This window comes from Alligator sinensis, unplaced genomic scaffold (genome assembly GCF_000455745.1).
Source record: "Alligator sinensis unplaced genomic scaffold, ASM45574v1 scaffold687_1, whole genome shotgun sequence".
In the NCBI taxonomy this organism is placed as follows: Eukaryota; Metazoa; Chordata; order Crocodylia; family Alligatoridae; genus Alligator; species Alligator sinensis.
Genome location: NW_005842662.1, coordinates 865,374 through 887,071, shown reverse-complemented (window position 1 = coordinate 887,071; position 21,698 = coordinate 865,374). Strand labels below are relative to the sequence as shown.

General features: G+C 45.1%; 1 protein-coding gene across 1 annotated transcript in view; it reads right to left on the bottom strand.

Annotated features, from left to right (window-relative positions):
• Positions 1-21,698, bottom strand: part of LOC102382012 (fibrocystin) — a gene marked incomplete at its 3' end in the record, with an annotated part of 87,871 nt that overhangs the window by 4,610 nt on the left and 61,563 nt on the right. Inside the window, exons 24-32 of the mRNA XM_025215705.1 lie at positions 16,899-17,053; positions 16,280-16,464; positions 14,383-14,505; positions 12,690-12,795; positions 10,205-10,483; positions 6,309-6,439; positions 4,977-5,112; positions 2,226-2,421; positions 1,230-1,297 (exon numbers count right to left, since the gene is read on the bottom strand). Of these exons, the coding sequence (XP_025071490.1) occupies positions 1,230-1,297; positions 2,226-2,421; positions 4,977-5,112; positions 6,309-6,439; positions 10,205-10,483; positions 12,690-12,795; positions 14,383-14,505; positions 16,280-16,464; positions 16,899-17,053 (1,379 nt within the window). The remainder of the gene's footprint in view (positions 1-1,229; positions 1,298-2,225; positions 2,422-4,976; positions 5,113-6,308; positions 6,440-10,204; positions 10,484-12,689; positions 12,796-14,382; positions 14,506-16,279; positions 16,465-16,898; positions 17,054-21,698) is intronic.

Below are 21,698 nucleotides of genomic sequence, written 5' to 3'. Positions count from 1 at the left end.
ACTTTCATTAGAGCGGTTCTCAGAACTGCTCTAATTAAAGCGCCTCCACCACCCCAGGGCACAGGTAAAGACACCCATTTAGTTTGGAGAAGAGAAGACTGACGGAGATTTAATAGCATCCTTTAACTCCCTGAAGGGTGGATCCAAAGAGGATGGAGCTGGGCTGTTCTCAGTGGTGGCAGATGACAGGACAAGGAGCAATGGGCTCAAGTTGCAGCAAGGGAAGTTGAGGTTAGATATTAGGAAGAATTTCCTCATGTGGAGGGTACTAAAGTACTGGAACAGGCTGACCAGCGAGCTTGTGCACTCTCCATCCTTGGAGCTTTTTAAGACCCTGCTAGACAAAGCTTTGGGGATGGTATAGTTGGAGACACTTTGAGCAGGGGTTTGGCCAGGATGACAGCCCGAGGTCCCTTCCAACCCTTCTTTTCTATGATTCCCTGGACTGCAGCTTGTCCAGGGGCTGTTTCTTGTGAAACGCCAAAACCAGCCAGAGAGCAGGGTCTGAAAGGTCTGCACCTTCCCAAATGAATGCCCTAATCCCTAGCCTATAGCATCACACTCTGTCTCGAGTCACATTAGGAGTCCAGGCACTTTTCACAGGGTTCTGGATTCCCTCCCCAGGGACTAAGTCTTTTATTGGGTCAGGTCCTTAAGTCTGACCCTGAAAGATTTGCACATGTGTTCAGCCCTTGGGACCCTTCAAGCATGCCCACACCACCTCCTCAGCCAAACTAAGCATGTCACTAAGACAAATGCATCCTCTCTCATGCACTAGGCAAGTCTGTGCCCACAAGTCTGCAGACCAGACAGCTTGGAGCAGCCCTGAGCAGTGCCAGGGTGTGAGCTCAAGCATTGTACTCCACAATTTGTATAGGCCCAGATGCTCACAAATGGACAGAGCTGGTATCTTGGTGGCATGCCTTGTCTTGCTGAGGAGGTAATGTCGACATCCCACTTGTGCATATAAAAAGCCAATCGTATATATAGTAACCCAGCTTGCTCCTGGGTTGGCCAGCCAGTCCAAACCACTCACACATTTCCAGAGACTGCTCAGCAGGCTGCTGCTGCTTGTCAGTACAAGTGGGCATAATGAGGGGTCATGCATTTAAATGCCCCATCAATTAAACTAACGTGAAACTGGACACCCTGCCTAGTCCTGCAGGGGAGACCATGTCCTTGATCCTTTGGTGACCTCCGTAAGTGGTTACAGATGCCCTGATATTTACCCAGGAAAGAGCCACAGCAAGGCTCTATGCTGAAGATCTCAGAGATGTACTGGATTAAGGACTCAACCCTGCAAAACATGCACAATGCTGGATTAGTCTTCTGCTTTTTCCTTTTATGCCCTGTGTTTTAATTTCCTCTCTTCTAATCGGATAGGAATTGAAAATGTCTTCCGTGCTCCTCCTCCTCTGCCCGGTGGCACCTAATAAGTTATTAGGATTCCAGGGAACAAATATTCTTTCCCCCTTAGAGCCCAACTGTATAACTAGCCAGCCAGGGTCACACTATACAACATAAAGGCCTTCCTTTCTGCATACGAATGGCGCTGCTTCAAAAAGCACTCCCAGCAACCCATCCTTGAGAGTTTGGCTCAGCAGTCAAACGAAAGAAAAAAAAAGAGGGGAAGGGGGGAATAATCCTTCTGGCCTAACAAATCAGTTCATCCTATTTCCAGGCTATGTTTTCTGTTCTTTTGAAAAATATTTTTAAATGTAATACAGCTAAATTTGTTCCTGGAATGTCACAGGAAAAAAAAAAGGGGGGGCGGGGGTGGGAAATGAATATTTTGTTTAAAAAAAAATCTCAGAGTAAAGCATTTTAACTATTTTAACTCCTCCAAATATTTTCTTCCCTTTTTATTAAAGTGAGCTATTTTCATTTCTTCCTGGAGAAACATATCACTACATTTGACCCAACGCATGACTTCTGGTTGCCCAGAAATTGCATCAGTCAAATAATACATTTTGCCTGAATAATTTCATGCCACCCTATTAGTGATGTCAGTAGTAGGATGTAAGCATGGAGTTTAGATGTTTTGCTGACCAGGCATACACTCCTGAATTAGGGCTTTGATCATTATTATTAATGTTTGCAACAAATTGTAGATCTCTCTGTGAGCAAGTTTCCCGTTGAGCTTATGCTGTCTTTTGTTTTATCATTAATCCTAAAATCTTACCTACAGGAAATGTTTCTTAAAATCAATGACCGTGTTGTCTTACCCATTTGAGCCAATAAGGATGCCATTGAGGATGACAGAAACATTGTACCATCCAGCTGCCAGACCAGGCAGCACTACATCCAAACCGTGGGCTGTTTTTCCTAGGATGTCTGCTGCAGCATCCCCAATCTGGACCTTGACATCCGAACCAGTGTAAGCTGCGAATGATGACAAACCAATCTGGAGCGTCTGGCCGCCTATGGAGGGAAGAATCAATGAAGCAATGAATCGAACTGGTTATTTACTCTGGATTCAGTGATCACAAACAGGATCCAGAAAGACAACGGAAGTTCGCCTGTGTGCAAAAAACAGTGGCAGGACACGTTTCTCCCCTAGGTTGGCTAGAAGAGCACTCTGAGATATGGAAGTGTCCATGTCCATGGCCCGTTCATCCTTCAGCCTCCCTAATATTCAAGTCCAGTCCTCTATTATCACAGGCAGCCCTGTCATATGATCCCTTTCATAAACTGAGCAATATACCATTAACAGTCTCCTGAGGCATACAAATCCCTAAGGGGATCTCCTATTTCCTTCTCCTATCTAGGAAGAACCATTCTTAAATAACTCTACACATATGGGAGCATTTATCCTGGAATAAAGGATTTATCTTAACCAACTTTGAAAGTGTAATAAGCTAAACTGGAAAAAAGTCACTGTTATTCCAGAATAAGATAGGCCAGACATGCAGTTAGTCAGGACAGTTATGGCTTTGGCACTTTTAATTCACATGAACGTTTCAGTGTGGACAAGCTCTAATTAGTTAAAGCAGTTGAGATCCTTTATTGGCCAAGCCTACTTGACTAATAAATGCAGCCCCCTCCCCAGCAAATACTAATCCCATTAACATGGCACGTGCTCCACCCCCCATTACCACAGCAGCTTGTCTTCAAGGTGGGACTTTCATAACTTTAGCTTGAAAGAAGAGCCACTCTATTCAATGAAGCAAATGTGCTCATTTCCTCAGGGCATGGCCACACAAACCTGTTCCCCCAGTGCAAGCTAAGGTGTGCGAACCTGCTGAGATGCAGCCGTTCCAGTTATTCCTTGTGTGCACGCACTTACCCCATGGTAAATGTGAGTTATCTTAGCCCTGTATGAAAATGGGGTTAGCTACCTTGGGATAAGAGTATGCACTAGACTGCAATGGGGGAGTAGCTGACAAACTATACGTTTCCCCCCCCACCAGCCCCTCTTGAGTAGAGCCGAAAGCAGGCACTTGCCAATTCTGCACACGGAAAGAGTCAAATAAAGTTTGAAACTTTGAAAGCCTGTGAAGTTGAATATATTAATAACGTGAACTCTTTGGACTCTTGGTCAATTGTCAGCTTAATCCTGGATGCCTGGAAGGCATCAGTGTAATTTATTTATTCTTTTTATTATATAGGAGGAAAATTATATTAAAAGCCGAAGCCGCCGAGTTCTGAATAGAAGATTGAACTCGGCACTGCTGCCATTCAGGGAGCTCTATAACATTAAGGAATTCCATGCACCTGTGCTGCCCAGGGCTAGAAAAATCTCCCCTTGGTGTTATCGTATCTGAATAATATTCAGATGATAAAGGACACGTCCCCTTATTTATGCATTCTGGAGTATTAGAAAATGACACGGCTATTGGGGAATGGAGCAGAAACTGTGTGCGCAGTCCCAGCTCTGCTTTTACATTGGCACAAAAGCAAGGGATGCTGGTGAGCCAAGGGGCAACTTTATTAAGGTGCATTGTACAGGCATGGTGGGGAGGCCAGAAGGCCAGACAGCAAAAGAAAGGAAAGGAAAGTAGCAAGTGTGCAGGATGGAGTAGAAAGACGAAGCCTTTTCCTCTTTCCCCAGACTCAAACAGTCTTCACCGCCGTCCCATCCCCCTGAAATGACCTTTTTTCCCATCAAGCAGGGGTCAGCAACCTTTCACAAACACAAAGAAAACATCTCCGTTCTCCGTATGCCAGGGGTGGCAGTTAATAGAGGTGGCCATTTGATGGCATATTCTGGGGTTGGCAGGCCAGAAAAAAATTCTTCACGGGCTAGGTCTGGCCCCCCAGGCAGCAGGTTGCTGACCCCTGCCATAGATCTGAAGCACGTGGATTCAGGTTTTGCTGTTAACCCACAGGCTACTAGCACCTCTCCTCCCATCTGCGCTCCTGGGATGAGACCCCCACACCACAACCTCCTCTAGGCCAGCCTCAGAGGGTGAGGTCCTGCTACCAGCTAGCCTTAGGGTTACTTCTGTCCAATTTATGTGGAAGGTGCTTGGTGAGGAGCAGTTGTATAAAAGATGAAGATTAAAAATTGGCTGGCTTGGGTGCTGAAGACTTCTGTTTATCTGCAGGACAAGAAGCTTATGGGCAACTGGAAGGCAAGCTTGGCCCTACTATTATAAGGTCCTGTGCTCTGAATTTGGGCCTTCTTGATGGACATTAGGGCAGTTCAGTCTTTGTGGGCCATTTCCATCTCTCCATGTCTAAAAGCACCAAAAAAGGGCCAATTTTAATGGCAGGCATATACCTTTGGGCAACCATCCATGTTAGGCCAAAGCCAAACACTCGTCTCTCTTGGCAATTAGTCTTGTTCACTACCCAGCGGGTCTAGCCTGAAACCCACATCCTAGGAATAAAAGGTCAATGTGCCATCACCTGTCTCTACACATTTTAGCCAGCCAGTCCCTTTGTATTGCCTTCCTTACTGATGGTACTATCCGATGATACACTCCTTAAACTCCAGGTCCATCTGCATTTTAAGGAGACCATAAGCCATTCACCTGCTATGCTGCTTCTGTTCCTGCTCAGTGCTACAATAGCTGGATTTAAAGAAGGGTCATAGATAAACACGTTGGCGAATACAGTAGACTGGCGCCCAGCAATCAGTGTCACGTGGACATTATAGTCGTTCACACCCTGAAATTAGAGTTGAAAATAAAACAACAATGCAAGTATGTGCCATTACAAATTACATTTGTTTTCATACATCTCCCAGCCCCACCATGGAAGAGTAAAAACATACATTGTCTGACCTGAGTTTTTCAATTAACGAACCATCTATATAACGAAGCAGAATGAAAGATGGGCTACAACAAGCTGCAAACATGTATGTTCATCACTGCCATGTTTTGAAGCGCATGCAAGAGAGACTGTGTTGCCTTTAACAGGGAAATATGAGCTCTAAAACTCTCACAGCTGATGAGCTACACAGGAGCCTTAAAGGGATAGGGGCACATGACCTAAAACCAATGGGGCACGTCTACACGTGCGCTACTGCACATCTACACATGCGCTAGACTAATTCACTGCATAGCAAAGTGTCACCATCTACACATGTGTGGCAATTAGGCCGGTCTAAACTAATTTACTGCACCGTTGGATAGTCAGACACAAGTACTATTTGACAATGCAGTAAATTCCTGAACTCAAATGCATATGTAGATGGTGATGAGGCTGGCTGGGGCACCGGGATGCTTCAGCATGGAGCTAGCTAGTGAGCAGCCCCCATGCTGAAGCACCCTCGTGCCCCAGCCAGCCACTCCACAGCATGTGGAGCCCAGCTTGAGCAGCCCTGGACTGGCTGGCTGACCCCCTAGCTCCTCTGCCACCCAGGGCTTCTCCCACTGGGCTCCATGTGTTGCACATGAATAAACTGCGGGGCTAATTGCTCTGGAGTTTTTTTGCTCCCAGATACACATTCAAACTGGGCTCCATGTGTTGCACATGAATAAACTGCAGGGCTAATTGCTCTGGAGATTTTTGCTCCCAGGTGCACATTCAAATAGCGTGCCCGGGGGCAAAAAACTCCAGAGCAACAAGCTCCAGATTTTATTCATGTGCATTAACTGCACATGTAGGCACACCCACAGTCTACAAGTTTAAAATTCAGTTGTGTACATGCCGTGTTTAGCTGCTATCTGGTGTCTCCAGCCATGGATTGGTGGCAGCAGGTGATCACATAGACACTGATAGTTTACACTGTGTCTCATAAACAAAGAAACCCATGGGTACGGGACATATAATACAAGACAGAGAGGACTGTATGGACCTTTCGAACCTTTCAGCAAACTGGTTTGCCCCCAGAAGGAAAAGCAGAAAATGTGGTTTCTCACCCGAGAAGGAACTTCACATTCAATTCTCATTGAGTTGCTGTTATTGGTGTTAACTGGGCACACCTGAGATCCAAACAATACCAGACTTATCCCATCGAAACCAGTACCTCTGAGGATCACTGGGCAGCCTCCTATAAAACCAATATTAGTTACATCAGCAATACAAAAAATGATCCTTTATTTATGGGACAGCACTATACAGCGTTCTCTGTACTGGTTAATGGGTCCGCATGGAGGACAAGAGATGTGGGTCCTATCCATAAACTCTGTGGTTGAATTGCTTTTGGCCAAGTTACTCCAACTCTTCGTGCTGCAGGCTTCTCTCCTGTTGAAACCTGTAGACTATATAACTTGCAGGGCCATCCATACAAAGAGACTTTTTTTGACAACAAACCTGTTTTAGCTGGCAAGCCCTGCCCTGTGATCTTGGCCTAGAAAAGGTCCCCAACTCAGGCATGAAACAAGCAAAGAAATAGAAGTACCAGGAATGAAAATGAACCTTCCCCGCAGGTGTCTCACAGTTCAAATATCTACCGTGCCCCCTGCTGTGAAAACAGCCTGTAGCATGTGTCCAGGAACTTCAGGTTAGAAAGGAGCCCAGGCAGGGTTTGAACTACAATAGGGTGCCAGGAAGAAAGTCACAGAAGATTGAAAGTACCGAGTGACCTCAACTTTCATTTAGGCCAGGGAGAGCTGAGGATCTTCAACACTGCTCAGGATCATGCCAAAAACAAGACTTGAAACTTGGCTTTTTTGTGATACTCAGTTCTATTGCAAATGCTCCGGTGGACGTATAATCCAACCAAGAGAGTCCTGAGCACAAAACAGAGTGACACCAGCAATGCTCTGGGTGAGAAAACGGGATGACTTTTGATATATTTTGCACCTGCCCTTTTCTCCAGCCATGATTTTTATCAGTCAAAATCAAAGGGCCTTGGCAGGTGGCAAGGAGTTTATTTTTTAATGATGCTGCCCCTCGCCCTCTGCTTTTTTGGGCACTGTTCCCTCTTTCCCAAGTTTCTTTTCATCACAACAAAACTTTGGAATCCACCGCCAAAAGGTATAAAGGACGTCAAGGACTTAGCACAATCCAATAAAATGTAGCTCTTTATATGAATTATGAGAATATCCATCATTACATGGGATGTAATAAATAACTCAGAATGAGCACATACCCTCGTGCTCCAGAACGTGACCCCTTAACAGGGTCAAGAAGAAATATTTTTCTAGGAAAAAGCCATTCCAGACCTTACAAAAGGTTTTTCATACCTTCTCTGAAGCATCTGTCACTGGCCATGTTTAAAGCAATCCAAACAAGTCAGTTCAGATAAATCACTAGAGCCACAGTATTTTTAAACCAGGAGAGACTCTGAGGTAAGATGAAATTATGCAGCTAATGTTAGGTGGTAAGGGACATTTTAGGCCACTTTGGTAATTTTATATCCAACTCCCTCCTGAATAACTCATCTTGCCTTTCCAAGCATGCTCAGAAAGTATGCTCGGTAGTGAACCTCCTCCCCGGGGAAGTCAAAGGCTGTGCAATTCCCTGCAACATCAGTCTCTGGATAAAAACCAATCAGAGATTATTAAACAGAGGAGATGGGGAGAGAAAGCTCTTCCTTTTTAGCCCAGTGGTTTAGTAACAGCACTTACCCAGGGAGTGCGTGAACCAGTTTCTTGGCTCCCTCAACCAGAGGGGTTTGAACCTACATCTCCCCTTCCCCAGCAAAGTGTCCAAACCATTACACGATTGGGCTAAGCAGGGAGGGGCTCCTTCTGCCACCACAACCATTTTGGGGACAGGAGTCAGACATGAAGGAAATGAAGTAACAGGATCTAAAATCTACATAAGTAGCCCATAGTGCCACTTGCATGGCTGACCTTTAGCCAAGCGCTACTAGCTCAGCTAATGGGAGAGCTGGATTTAGGCCTCAATGCTTAAAAAGTGACATATTATTCACTCCTAGTAAGGCAATTCCTCTATTCTGCACCTTGATGAGGAAGAAATGTTATATATATAGCTATAGATATATATAGATATATGGTAGGGTGACAATATTTGGATTTTCGGCGAGCATTGAATCTGCAGCTAAATAAAGGCATGACCTGTGGCCTAGCAAAAGCTGCTGACCACAAGGCAGAATGATATCTAAGCCAGCCATTTGCTTATGCTAAGTAACTATCTTAACTGTGTTAACCATTTTCTGAGGAAAAAGCAGCCGGTAAGTCTGTGCGCTGTGAACCAGCTACAGTAAGGAACAAGATAAGATACAGGGGCCCAAAAAAGGTAGAAGATGGTACAACATGAGACAGAAAAACAGCCTGGAATGTGAAAAACAACATGTAATTGGTAACAGAATCTGAGATGAACATATGCAAAAAGGTGAATGGTGATTGGTGAAGAAGCCTCCAGAAACTTCCAGATTTTGTCGAAGTCCGCTCATTGACCGAAGAGCAGGAGTCAAGGTCTTAGACATGCACTCATGGCAAAAAGACATGTAAATGAGTAAAACGCGTAGGCAATTCCATGCTAATGAAGCAAACAGTAAACAGAGGCAGACCCTGAGATAGGAGGAGAAATGGGTGGAATAGAAGGAGGGATGGAGGTGGAGCGAATGTTAATGAGTATAAACCAAAGTGTATAAATGTGGGAAGAAACTATTGTTCAGTGCTGCTCCCTGTGTTCATAGACAGGGTGTCTGTGAGGGAGCTCGCCTGAAGCTGTCTCCATTCTGAATAAAGCTGTTGCGAGCAATGTGTGCTGGTGTTTGCTCCCTGCCTGCTCTGGCTAATGAGTACCAGGATCCACGGGTGATTGAGCCGTCGTCTCCCCAGTCACTGGGTGCCATATGGAGTTGGGGTCTAACTAGATAGATAGATAGATAGATCTCCCTTTGGAACCCCATTACAGTTGATGCTACATTGACACGAGACATCACTACAGAGCAACACGAGATACTCCCCAGCTTCACCTTTCCAAAAGGTCAAGTTTTCTGAGCCGGCAACAATGGGAAGACATTTTTACACTGAATTTTGTGGTAGCTCTTTTATCAACATCCCCAGTGAAATGTAACCTGATTGTGTGTATTTTGTAAAGATGAACATCAGAGCACTTTCATATCTATACCCATATGAAATGAAATAATCTATGAGTGCCTTCTGTGAGAATTGAAGAGAGGTATTTTAAATGGAAGAAATTAAAACCACAGATGGAAGCTGTAATTCTTTCCAATTATAAATGTTCAAAGCATATGTAAAGTAGGATAATAATATACTTGCTTGCTTTTTAATGAAAGAAAGATCACTGTAATTGAGATAGGAGCTGGGTTGTTGGAAGAAAATCAAGGTCAAAGAATTGTACCTGCTTTTTTAAATGATCTACAGCAGTAGTTGCTAACCTTCCCCTTATCATGACCCCTGTTAAAAGTTTCAGGACTTCCATCCCACCTAGCCATAAAAAGGGAGGGTGGTTGTGATCCCCTGGAACGTACTTGTAACTCAGGTTAAGAATCCACAATTCATAGGAAGAGATCCTGCAACTCCACCAGATGGAGGACATGGACAACCTCTTGAAAAACAGGGCCTCCTAGATCCCTTCCTGATTTATGACCATGTAAACCACCTCCTTCCCCATAGGAGGCATCACCAACCACTTCCTCTCTCACTAGCACTAGAATTCCTTGGGGTGACTCCAGACACCCTTGCGATGAGGGAGATGATGCTTTTTTAGCTGAAAATATCCTCCCGTCACCCCCCCAAAAATGAACTGCACTCCATAAGGCAACATACCTAGCCAGTCCTCTCTTAAACGGATAGGTCCCAGTAAAATCCCTGTGCACTGCTGCTAAAGATCACACCCCATCATGTTAAACATATTGTTTTGAATTCAGACCTACCAATCTCTGAAGCTCTCGATGGTTCAACAGCTACGAGCTTTGGCTCAATTCTCAGACAGATGTCCCCTCCCGTGCTAGCATTGAGTGCAAAGCCATAGGGTCTCACCAGTAACATAACCTGATACAGTCCTATTGGTAGCATCTTCATCTGGCAAACTAAATCAGTTTGGTTTGAAGCCGTGACATTGCAGGTTGTGTCGTTCACCAATATCCTCAGTGCCTGATGGTCCTCAGTGAAGCCTGATCCCCTGATAAAAACCTTGGTGTGGAGTCTGTCATCTGAAAGATGAACCCAACCAAACTGAAAATGTGCTTCTAAGTAACAATACCCAAGTCTGCCTACAAAGAACAGCAGTGAAGCTGCTTTTGCCCATCTTTCTATACCCAAGCATTCACAACATACAAACCACTATAATTATCTGAGCACCCAACGTTACCACAACAGAATAAAAAGCATCCCATTATTTTATTGCAGTCCCCTATCTGTGTATATCAACTTTATCTCTTGTCTTATACATTCATTGTGGGTTTGTTGAGACTGTGGCTGGAGTTTTGTTCCATTTGTACAGCGACTCACCCTGAATGTCCCATAATGCAACATGGAATTCCTTTTGACCAAGCTATGTGCCATGCATTATAACAGACTCATGATCCAAAGGAAAACTAGGGATATTGCTCCCACACTACAACTCCCATGAAGCGATATGCCCTCCTTGGAGTCCATTTTATTAAATGAATTGAAATATTTTGATTTGCGGGATTTCCACTGGTTCTTTTACTCACACATTTCTAAACAGAAAACTGGACACAATTCCAAATATTTTTTGTTTGTTTGGAATTTACTATTTCACTGACCAAAAATCTGAAGTTTCTCAAATTTGGGGTGGAGCTTATGTTACAAGGCCTGCTTCTCCATCACAGCATGCATTGTACTGTTGCATACAAATAACAGTCTGAATGGCCGCACTTCAAGCAATCATTACAAAAGTACAGACAAGTTACACGAGTTGAAAAGCACTGGAGGATCATACGTTGGGCATATGGAAACAAGTGGACCAAAACAATAAACTTCAGGCCCAAATCCAGGTGTGAAAATCCTAAAGTTCATGTTTTTATTCTTCAGATCTATAGCTTGATTGCAGCTCACTGCCGAATTCAGATTCACAGTTGGATTTGACCCCTCAGCTTCCAAAGCTCTAGATCAAGGGTGGGCAATTATTTTGGGTGGAGGGCCTCTTACTGAGTTTTGGCAAGCCATCAAGGGCTGCATGACAGGCAGCCAGGAGCAGATAAATATTAAGTTTCCAATTTTTTTAAGGGCCCCACGGGCTGGATAGAACAGCTCGGTGGGTCACATCTGGCCCACGGGCCACATTCTGCCCACCCCTGCTCTAGGGTGTCCAGATGCAAGGCAGTTGTTTTGTGCTCTGTAACAGGCCCCTTCCCCATTACTGGGAGGGAGCCCAGGGTCTGCTGGCCACCCCAGCCCCTTAAACAGGTTTAATGGCAACAAGGGGCCTCCTGCCACAGGCACATGCAGCGATTGGCAGGCCTGGGGCAGAAGTAAAGGGTCAAGTGACTCAGGGAGAGGCTCATAATCCCTGGGCTTGGCCCAGAAAGGGGCAGTCTAGCCATAGGATCTATAGGAGGCAGAGATCCAGGGAGCAGCTAGTGTGGATTGCCTGGGGAGAAAGGACTCTGTGCCGCAAAGGGCAGAAGAAACCCTGAATCACAAGCAACAAGAGCTAGTGCCTCAAACATTTGCACTGGTGCTACTGTGGGGTGAGATGAACCCCAACAGAGGAGCTTGTGTTTTGTGAGCTTTATGTTTTGGAAGTGAACGCTCGTGCTTTTGATTTGTGTTTAAACAGGATAAGCGAATATGGTTATAAGGGGAGGATTAGAGGCCACCGGGTGCTGCAGGGGCACCCAGCACAGAGCACCCCAGGGCCTGAAGCACAGTGGGCTGTGTTGAGCAGAAACCCAAATGTTTCGGAGGAAGGACCGCTTTCTGCCAGAGGACTGAATACCTGGCAGCAAAGACTGATAGGGTGCAAGCCCGGAGCCCATGAGGGGCATGGCCAGGAAGCCAAGAGCCCCATAGCCCAAGGGACAAGCTGAGGTCCACAAGCCTGGGGATCTGACACAGTGGGCCCTGGGAAGAATGAGCATGTGTCAGGTTAACATGTGTCAGGTTAACATGTGTCAAGGCCAAGGGAGGCTTCAGCCCCAACAACCGACTACCCCAAAACCCACTCCTGCCTCCTAGGGCAGCTTTATGAATTTTAACATCCAAGGGTGACAGGTGAGATAATGGTGTGGGCAAATCCTGGGAGGCCAGAGGTGAGTAATGAGGTAGGACCAAGGTGGTGAGCCAGGCAGGAGACCTCATTACTGCAGTGGAAGGCATGTTACAGGCCCATTTCTAGCATCAAGTGGACAAGCAATTTTTACAGTCATTACATTCGAGCAGAAATACTGTTACCTAGTAAATATTCCACATTGCTGACTACAGGGGTTGCCTCCTGGCAATACCGAAAGGAACAGGAACCAGAGCAGTTGGCTAGGACCTCATTCACCACCACCACAACCTGAAGAAATGGAGAAAATCTTTTACTCCAAACATAAGAGGACCAAGGTTGTTAACAGTTCTGCAAAACACTGACAACTGAACCCAGCATCATGCCAAACTCACCTAGCTTAAGGCTTCACTGTGACCTTACTGTGAAAATTTACACCTGGCTTCAGGTTTTGCTACTCAGGTTCACTGCAAAGTTTGCTAAGGCTCATTTTAAGAAACCCAGAACCCAGTTTTGGGGGTCTAAATTGATTACTTCTCTAGATGTTAGTTGGATCCTTTCTTACTTCTCATAACTCCAGCCAGGCCCCTAGTTGTCCTAACTCTTCCTCCCAGTTGATAGCCTGATGCTCTCTTTATCCTACATTCAACCTCCAGACCATTTGACATGCAGTTTTACTGTGCTGCTTCCACAGTAAAAGTACAAAGTGGCACTCAATATTTATAACAAATCCCCAATCAGATCTGATTAGCATAGTAGTCCGGAGATATTTTATTTTTAGCTGCTCCAGCTGCAGAGCTCTACTTGGGATTTGAAAGCCAAGCCGTGTTCTGGGCAAACAATACCTTATCCCTCAGGATAAAGGTTCGGCAGTCTGAACAGGTAATGCACAGAGCACCAAATGATCCCACCTCTGTCTCACATAGTCCTACTGAACTGAAAAAAGGAGTATGAGAAGCAGATTGTGACAAAGAAACACAGAACTGGACCTGGAAAGTGTGATTTCTCCATAGTCGTACCCAAAATTAGATTGAGATATACTTTCATGTGCTATTGGTATCAAACCAAGATAATTCTTCAGATGAGAAGCAAGCCCAAGTACAGAAATTATTCACATTTATATGTGCATTCAAGCAGTCTATCCATCCTGTAGTATGTCTATACCGTTCACTACAGTGCAGCATAGAGATACCCAGACTAACTCGGGACCCAGAGGCAGACCAGCTGTGACCGTATGGAGCTCAGCACAGACTAATTTTACTCTGCCAAAGCAGAGAATAAATTAAGATGCCCCAAGTAGCATGCCGTAAGAAACATAAGAATATAAGAACCACCATTTACTGGGTCGGACTATAGGTTCATCTTGATGAGTATCCTGTGTCTCTGTGTCTCGTGATGAGTATCCTGCTGTTATTGCACCTCCTCTAAGTGGCTGCCTGGGGTTGGTGCCCTGGTTGCCCACCATTCACTATGTTACCATGCTTAAGTAATAGCCCTACCAATGCCATTTATTATACCAGGACTCCCGAAGCTGGAAGGTATCACTGCAGAATCCAGTAAGAGTTCACTTGGGGATATAAAGCCAGAAACAACAATAGTCCTAAACCCCTGCCTTAAGAAGAGGGCTATCTCCCCTGCCCCTGAAGACTTAACATCTTGCTCTGCCATGAGTCTCATTGAGTGAAATGGAACAAAATCTTGCTTAATAAGTGCAGCATGGCAGGATCTGGCTGTTAAACAGAAAGCAACCATTGGCCAAATTTGTAAAGATACTAATGAGCTTAATGCTCTTTGAGCTTAATAGAAGCCAAGCACCCAAATTCCTTTAAAACTCTTGCCGCATGCATCTACAGGAAGCATGGTCAACCACTGACTCACCTGCGTAGAGTTATTGCAGGTGGCTAGCATGTCACCGAATATGGGTCCAATAAACACACCGCCATCGTAAACCACCCGAGCAGCAACAGTGGGATTCAGTCCAGTGAGGTTTTCAGCAGAGACCTGGTCAAGAGTGAAGAATTTTATTTTACAAGCTGCCGATTGATTCGGTGACCAATTCAAATCCACACCATTCATGTTCAGAGTTATGCGATGCAATACTGGAAGCATTTTCTCTAGCTACTCTAAGACCCCCATTGTCATAGCACTGACAGCTTTGCTTTCTGTAGCGTATGTATCATCACAACACCTCTACAATACTACTGCCATTTGCAGGCAGAGAATTAGGACCAAACTGTGAAATAGTTTGGTGCCTAAGTCTCATTGAAATTAGGTGCCTAAATACTTAATAAATACTTTAAAAGACTCATTTTATGCCTTAAAATAGGGAAATTAACTTGGATTTTTCAAACTCCCAGGCCAGTGCCTTAAGCACAAACTGTCCTGCTTCTCCAGCTAGTTTTACATGTGCAAAAAAAAATGCATATAAAAAACCAAAGGGACTTCTGGTCTATCTCAAACAGGGGCTGAGACTTCAGAGACTGATATAAAAGCTTGATAATGCAACTAAGTCTCTGGACACTGGACACACTAGGCACATCTACACAAGCTGCTTAATGCACGGTAGACTAATTTTACTGCACATTATCGAGTCATGGCAAAAGCTGTGCACGGAAAAAGACCATGTGCGTTTGCTATTGTGCAGTCGCACTGGCTACTGTGCAGTTATATAGCACTTCATATTAGAGGTACTAAACTTACTGTAAAGGTGCATTAATGCACATGTAGATGTGCCCATTAAGAGTGAAATCATGCCAGCTACAATTTAGGCTCCTGGCAGACATCACCTATGTAAATGAGCCCGTTGTTGCGGGTCTTGGAAGGGTGTCTGACAAGCAAGAATGAAAAGCTTGGTCTGAGAGCCATGGAAGAGTCAGGTAACAAACTCTTGGAGATCATCTATAGCAAGTGTCAAACTCACTAGGGTCCCCAGACAAAGTCCAGGCAGCAAGGAGCATCGCGGGGCAGATGTGGACCTGGCAATGGAGGGGTGACAAGCGGCAGTGGCAACATAGGTGTTAATGCAGGCATTGCTTGCCCCACTCTCACTTCCCCTGCCCCCAAATTCCCAGGTCCTCTATGAGCCCTGTGGGCCAAATGAAACAGCTCCGCAGGCCATCTTCAACACCCCTGCCATATAGCAAGTGCAGTCTCCGTATGGGGAATGCGGCAGACTAGGGAAGGGACTGGCAGCACAGCAGCAGATCAGGCAGTGAGCTGAAAGCAAGGCAAGGAGCAGAAAGCAGAACAGCAGATCAGGGAAAAGGGATTGGAGTGGCACATTGGGGAGAGTGTGGGGCTCATTTGTGGCATGCAAGCCAAAAAAAGTAGCCTCTACTGCTCAACGGGACAGATCCTAAGGGGGGGAAATTGACTGTGCATCTTGCACGAAAAACTATTCCATGATACTGCTGGTAGCCGCTGTATTTTAATGTGATTGTAATCCACTTAGCCTTGATCCATGGGAGACGGGGGCTTTTTATGCAGTACTGTAGCATGGAGGGGGAGTTGCTTCCTGACCTCTGGCTTATACCCTGAAGCATGAGGGTGGAGGGGTGTTTTTATTGCACCTACAGTAACAGTTCTTAGCCAGCCAGGCCATATCAGAACTCACTAAGTCATTGCTCCCAACGACAGTCCTTGTCAGACATTTTGCCTAAAACTCACTAGACATCCACATGAAAAAGCTTTCTTCCATACCAATCCTGCCAATACATCTGTGCCAACTGGCACACTCCAAGTTGCAGCAAAGCCTGAAATCAAGAGATCTGCATACACTGATAACATTGGGCAAGTCCCCCGTCTTCGCTTTCCAGGTCAGCGTCCAGATGGCTTCATAACACGTGCTCGAGTCCTTGGTCACTGTGAAATCACTGGCATTGAAGTAGCGTGCTGTGGAGTTATCGGTGCTGCTTTGCAGGAGCTTGTGAAGATGATGGGAAGAGATGTGAACGGGGACACCTGCGAAGGGCAGTGCAAAACAACAGGTATCAACCTCTCTGCAGTCCCAAGCCTGCTTGATCCTAATAAGGGAAAGGGCCTGGCTTCTGTAGTAATAGATGCATTAGAAATACATGCAGAAGTCCAAATGTTGTATTACAGGGTGCTTGCCTGTGAAAAACCCCACTTTAAGGAAGTGGTTGAAAGCCCACCGAAATCAATGGAGTTAAACTTCAAAAGGCTTTGGAGCAGTCTCTAAATCATCATGTCAAAATGTTCTTTCCTCTTCTCTTTCCTCCCACAGTTTTTTGAAGACATTAAAGATCAAGAATTATTGTCTACCGCCAAAGGAACTAGCTTGCCGGCCTCACCTTTGTAGGAAGGTTTCCCAAGGAAGACCTCATCTGCCCCTACCTTGGCTTGCCAGGTAAAGGTCATTTCAACCCTCTTTGTACCTGATATCACAGTATTAGGCAGCAGGATCTGGAAGGTCCCTCCAATAGGTGGGGATGCAGTTTGCAGTCTCTGAACCCTCAGGCTGATGTTTGCATTTTCCAGGGAAGCAAAGAGAGAATCATCTTCTTCAGACCCCTGGGAGGGCAAGGTTCCCCTGCAAGAAAGAGTTTGACACACAGAGATATCAATATCCAGGAGGTCCTACGTACGTACCCTCTGCATCACACCACCCAGTGTGAACACAGCAGCCGTGAGCAATTCTAACTGGGTTTCAGCTGACGTTAGTCCCTTGACCCGCCAAACTTTTCAGAAGTAGCTATGGAAAAGTGAGCATTGAATCAGGAGTGCTATGCTCACAAGATCTGGCTGTGCACTGCTGTGTCTGGCCCTGTTCGAGACTGTCGAACTGAACTCCAGCTCAAATCCAGCTCCAACGTGCTTCCCGTGCAGTGGGACAATGTCAGTGCAGAAGGGTCTGAGGCCCAGGCCTTGCCTCACTGGGGCATAAAGCTCACAAACACCTTTTGCATAGTTGGCCTCATTTTAGAGACGGGGATACTGAGGCCCACGGAGAGGAAGAGACCTGTCCAGAGCCACACAGAAGGCCTATGGATGAGCTAGGACCAGAACCCACCCAGGTTTCCCACATCTGGCTCACTGTAAGTAGTTATCAACGGCCCATTACCGGACTGTTTAAGGGTCCGACAGATGTTAGTATGCTTATCCTCAGGTCAACCCTGTGAGGTAGGGAAGTGCTATTATCTTCATTTTCTGGAAGGGGAATGGAGTTACAAAGAGACTGCCTGACGTTAAAGTCTTAACCATCTATCTGGTAATGAAGGACCTGAAATGTGGGTCCTTCGAGTCCCCAGTTGACTCCTTAAGCATGGGACAAGCTCTCCGTCCTGAATGTTACCTTACAAAAAAAAAAGTCGTCATCCTGCTCAGTTCGCATGAGACTTTTTAGGTACTTGGTTAATGTTTTTAAAGCTCTTTCAAGCCCTCAGATAAGAGGTCCTATGCATTAGAAGTGCAAAGCAGTATTAGAAAACAGTAATAGAAATAGAAATCATTCCTATATAATTTGAGAAGCATCACTCCCTGCACTCCACACAACGCTGTGTGCCATGGTGCAGGCACCCCCGGGAATTTATGCAGACGGTGTCCTTTGAAGTGTTTGAGGATACAGGTGGGGGAATTTGCTGCCTGGACAGACATGGATATTCCTTGCTTATGCTTCCATGAGGCCTGCTTCAACTATGGTGGAAAATAAGGCAGGTGACGTCAAAGAACAACTTCACTTTTTGTGTCAGATACATTCCTGCAATGTTTCCTGACTGATGAGAATATGCTGTAATTATGTGTTATTCTTATGTCTACAGCAATGGAAAGTCAAGACCATGTGTGCCAGACCCTGGACAAACAGAGAACTAATAGGGCATCCCTTCACCAAAAAATAAGTGCAGGTTTTCGATGGCAAAGGCACGGATAAGAAAGTTCAAAGCAGTATTTATAGATGCAACTTCAACAAATGTGCTCAAAATCTCAGTACATCTGTATTACGCCCTGAAGCAATTATCTGCATTGCTTGCAATACAGAACGTTCCTCTTGGTATTTTTTAAGTTATAAACCTATTTCTACTTATGTGAGTGGGGGGGGAAGTGTCCATTGAAACAGTGTGCAATAGTGTCACCCTATGGCGACTGATACGAACAACACCTAGGTGATTCAGTGTTCCAGGTTTCTAATTCCTAAAACTATGAATCACAATCAGAGAAAAGTAGGGCTAGGAAGCCCCTCAGGAGGTCATCTAGTCCAACCCCAGCTCAAGGCAGCTTCATCCCAAACTAACCCATCCTATACAACCCCCCACAACCTATGCTGATCTGACCGTGGAGTTAAATCCCTTTCTCATCCCAAATGCGACTTGTAGAGGCAGATAATATCATTGGTCCATCTAATCTGATCTGCATATTACAGGATATTTAATTTTACCAGTTTTCCTTGCACAAATCCTAAAGTTTGACTGAAACAGAGCGTGTGCGTCAACAAAAGCGGATCTTCCAGCAAGACATTGATCTTCCCCACTCCTTGATCTTAATACACTGTAAAATGGAAAATCCCCAACTTCCCTGAAAAGTTTGTTTCTGTGATTAATCACCCATATTGTCAAAAAGCTGTGCCTCATTTCTCATTTTATTTAACCTGGCTTTAGCTTCAGTCATTGGTTCTAGCTACACTTTCTTCGGTAGATAAGCAAGCCCTCCAGTACCGAGCATTTTTCCCTTTTTCGCAAAATACTTACAGGCAGTCCTCGGACGTATGACACAATTGCCTGAAAACCACTTCTTAAGTCGAAACGTTGTAACTCGGAACTGATTTTCCCATAGGAAACAGCGTTATAAATGGGGGATCGGTTTTTGGACCAAGGCCCGATACACTATTTTCACCAAAAATAGCCCAGAATTTTGTACTCAATCAATTATAGATGAGTAATATAGCAACATTAATGTATTTATATTGTAAATAGCAATCATATTGATTTGAAAGGACTTTTTTGAGGTGACTCGGTTGGACTTTTTGAAGGGTTCTGGGCTGGCGTCCTGGTTTTTCTGGAGTCTCATCGTCCTTCTTAAAGGAAGTGTCCAAGGCCGTTTGGACAGATGTTCTCCAGGGAGATGGGTGACGCAGCAAACTTGTTCGCCGGCGTGGCATGGCATTGGATCAAGCGTTGTAAAATAGAAACTGGCGTCAGAAAGTCGAAACAGGGTGTCCATTTATAAACATCGTAAGTGCAAAACGTTGTAACTTGAAACGTTGTAAGTCAAGGACTGCCTGTTATTCAGAGTAATCAAGTTGCAGCTCAATCTTCTTTTAGATGAGATCAGCACCGCGAGTTGTAAGCCTCTCATTGTAAGGTGTTCTCTCCAGCAATTCTGCAATTCTGCTCTTTCTAACTATTCACCGTCCTTTTAAAGATGTCTACTTCAAAACTATGAGCAATGCTCCAACATGAATCTCAGCAACACTATACATAGAAGTAAAATTATTCACACATTCCTACTCAGTACTCTCCTACTTGGTACAGGAGAGAAAAGAAAAAACTGCTTCAAGTCTGAATTTGTCTACTCCACTTTGTCCCTGCCATGCATGGCCTGGGTTTTGTTGTGGAACTTGGCTTTCTATTAAAAACTCCCGGTGAGAGCAAATGCAGTCACAGGAGTCTATTTGCAAGTTAAACCCCTCAGTGCTGTGCTAATCTATGATGCTGGGAAGCTTGGCTGATTTTGTAGCATAACTTTGTCCAAATGATCAATGCATCACCCTACCGCCTTGGACTTTTCATAACTGCAGCAGAAATCCTTGACACTGAACAGATTCTCTCGTGGCAAACCCCTTTCAGTTGTGGAGAAGATAAAACCTGCCCATTTCTAGCCTTGTTGGCTAGGATGGCAGCATTTTTCAGCTGCAAAGGTCTGGGTTTTCAAAGCTATCGAGAGCTCACAGATGCAATAGGCTTCTGTAGGACTTGCGAGTACTCAGCACTTCAGAAAATCAGGTTCGAATAACCTTACGCCTGGGACTTTTGTCGCTCCCAGAAAAAGAGCCTGGGCACTTTTACAACAGCATCTCTCCAGCTGTGTATTTTGGCATCCAACAAGAACTCACCCTCAAGACCCATTTCAAATGTCTCAAGACCCATTTCAAATGTCTTGCCACTGCCTGAGGAAGGAAGGACAGTGCTGCTCAGGATACCTGTTTGGCATTTAGGGGCCTCTGCTCAATCCCCTTTTCGATGCCATGGACTTCTTGTGGGACTTTAGACAAGCCACTTATTTGGGCTTAGAAGATCCAAAAAGGGGATTGGGTGCCTGAAGCAGGACTTCGGTGGGACTGCAATCCCTATGTTCCCAGCTCAGCTGCTGCATAAACTCCCTTGGGGCTTCTCTTTTGACTTTAAAACTCTCTGGACTCTGCATTCTGCTCCCCGCCATGCCCAGAACTGCCCCATCTGTGCAGCTTGGTACTTATCTCCTGCCCTAAGCCTTGTCGAGGCCCAAAAAGTAGGACATTCCTCCATCCAAATCCCCTCAAGGGGCTGGATCTGATAGGTGTGCTCCCGTCAGGCCTCCAGCAGGCCAACAAGGCTGTCTAGCACAATGGAGTTGTGGTGGCTTTCTTTAAAAAAGACAGAGAAGGAAGAGGAGAAAGTTATCCCTGGTGTACAACAGTTTAGTGGTTAGAGCAATCCCCTAGAAAGTGGGGTTCAATTCTTGCCTCAGCTTGAGGGTGCTTCTCCCCACCTCCTGAGTTCAGGCCACTGCTGCTAAAATACCACCGAAGCTTCCCAGCACCGAAATACCCATTTTGCAGGCTGGATAGAATAGTTCTACTGGCTCAATCCACTGTGGGCACATCTACACGTTCATTAATGCGGCTTAGATACTGTCAGGTATCCAGGTTGTAGCCACATTGGTCTAGAGGAAAGAGCAATCGGGACTCATAGTAGAGATGATATCTTGCATTAAGCCAACAAGATTTTTGCAAAAAAAATGTCTTTCATTGCAAGCTTTTGGACATAGACACCCTTCATCAGGCACTGGAGAAAAGAATGTAAAAGTTTTCCTGGGTAGAAATGAAAGTTCATATTTCATAGGATTTCATAGAGGAGTCAATAGATGGAAAACTCCTCTGGGCAGGCAGTTCAAGGGTGTTTGTGTCCGAAAGCTTGCAATTAAAGACATTTTTTTTTTTTGCAAAAATCTTGTTGGTCTAATAAAAGATATCATCTCTACTA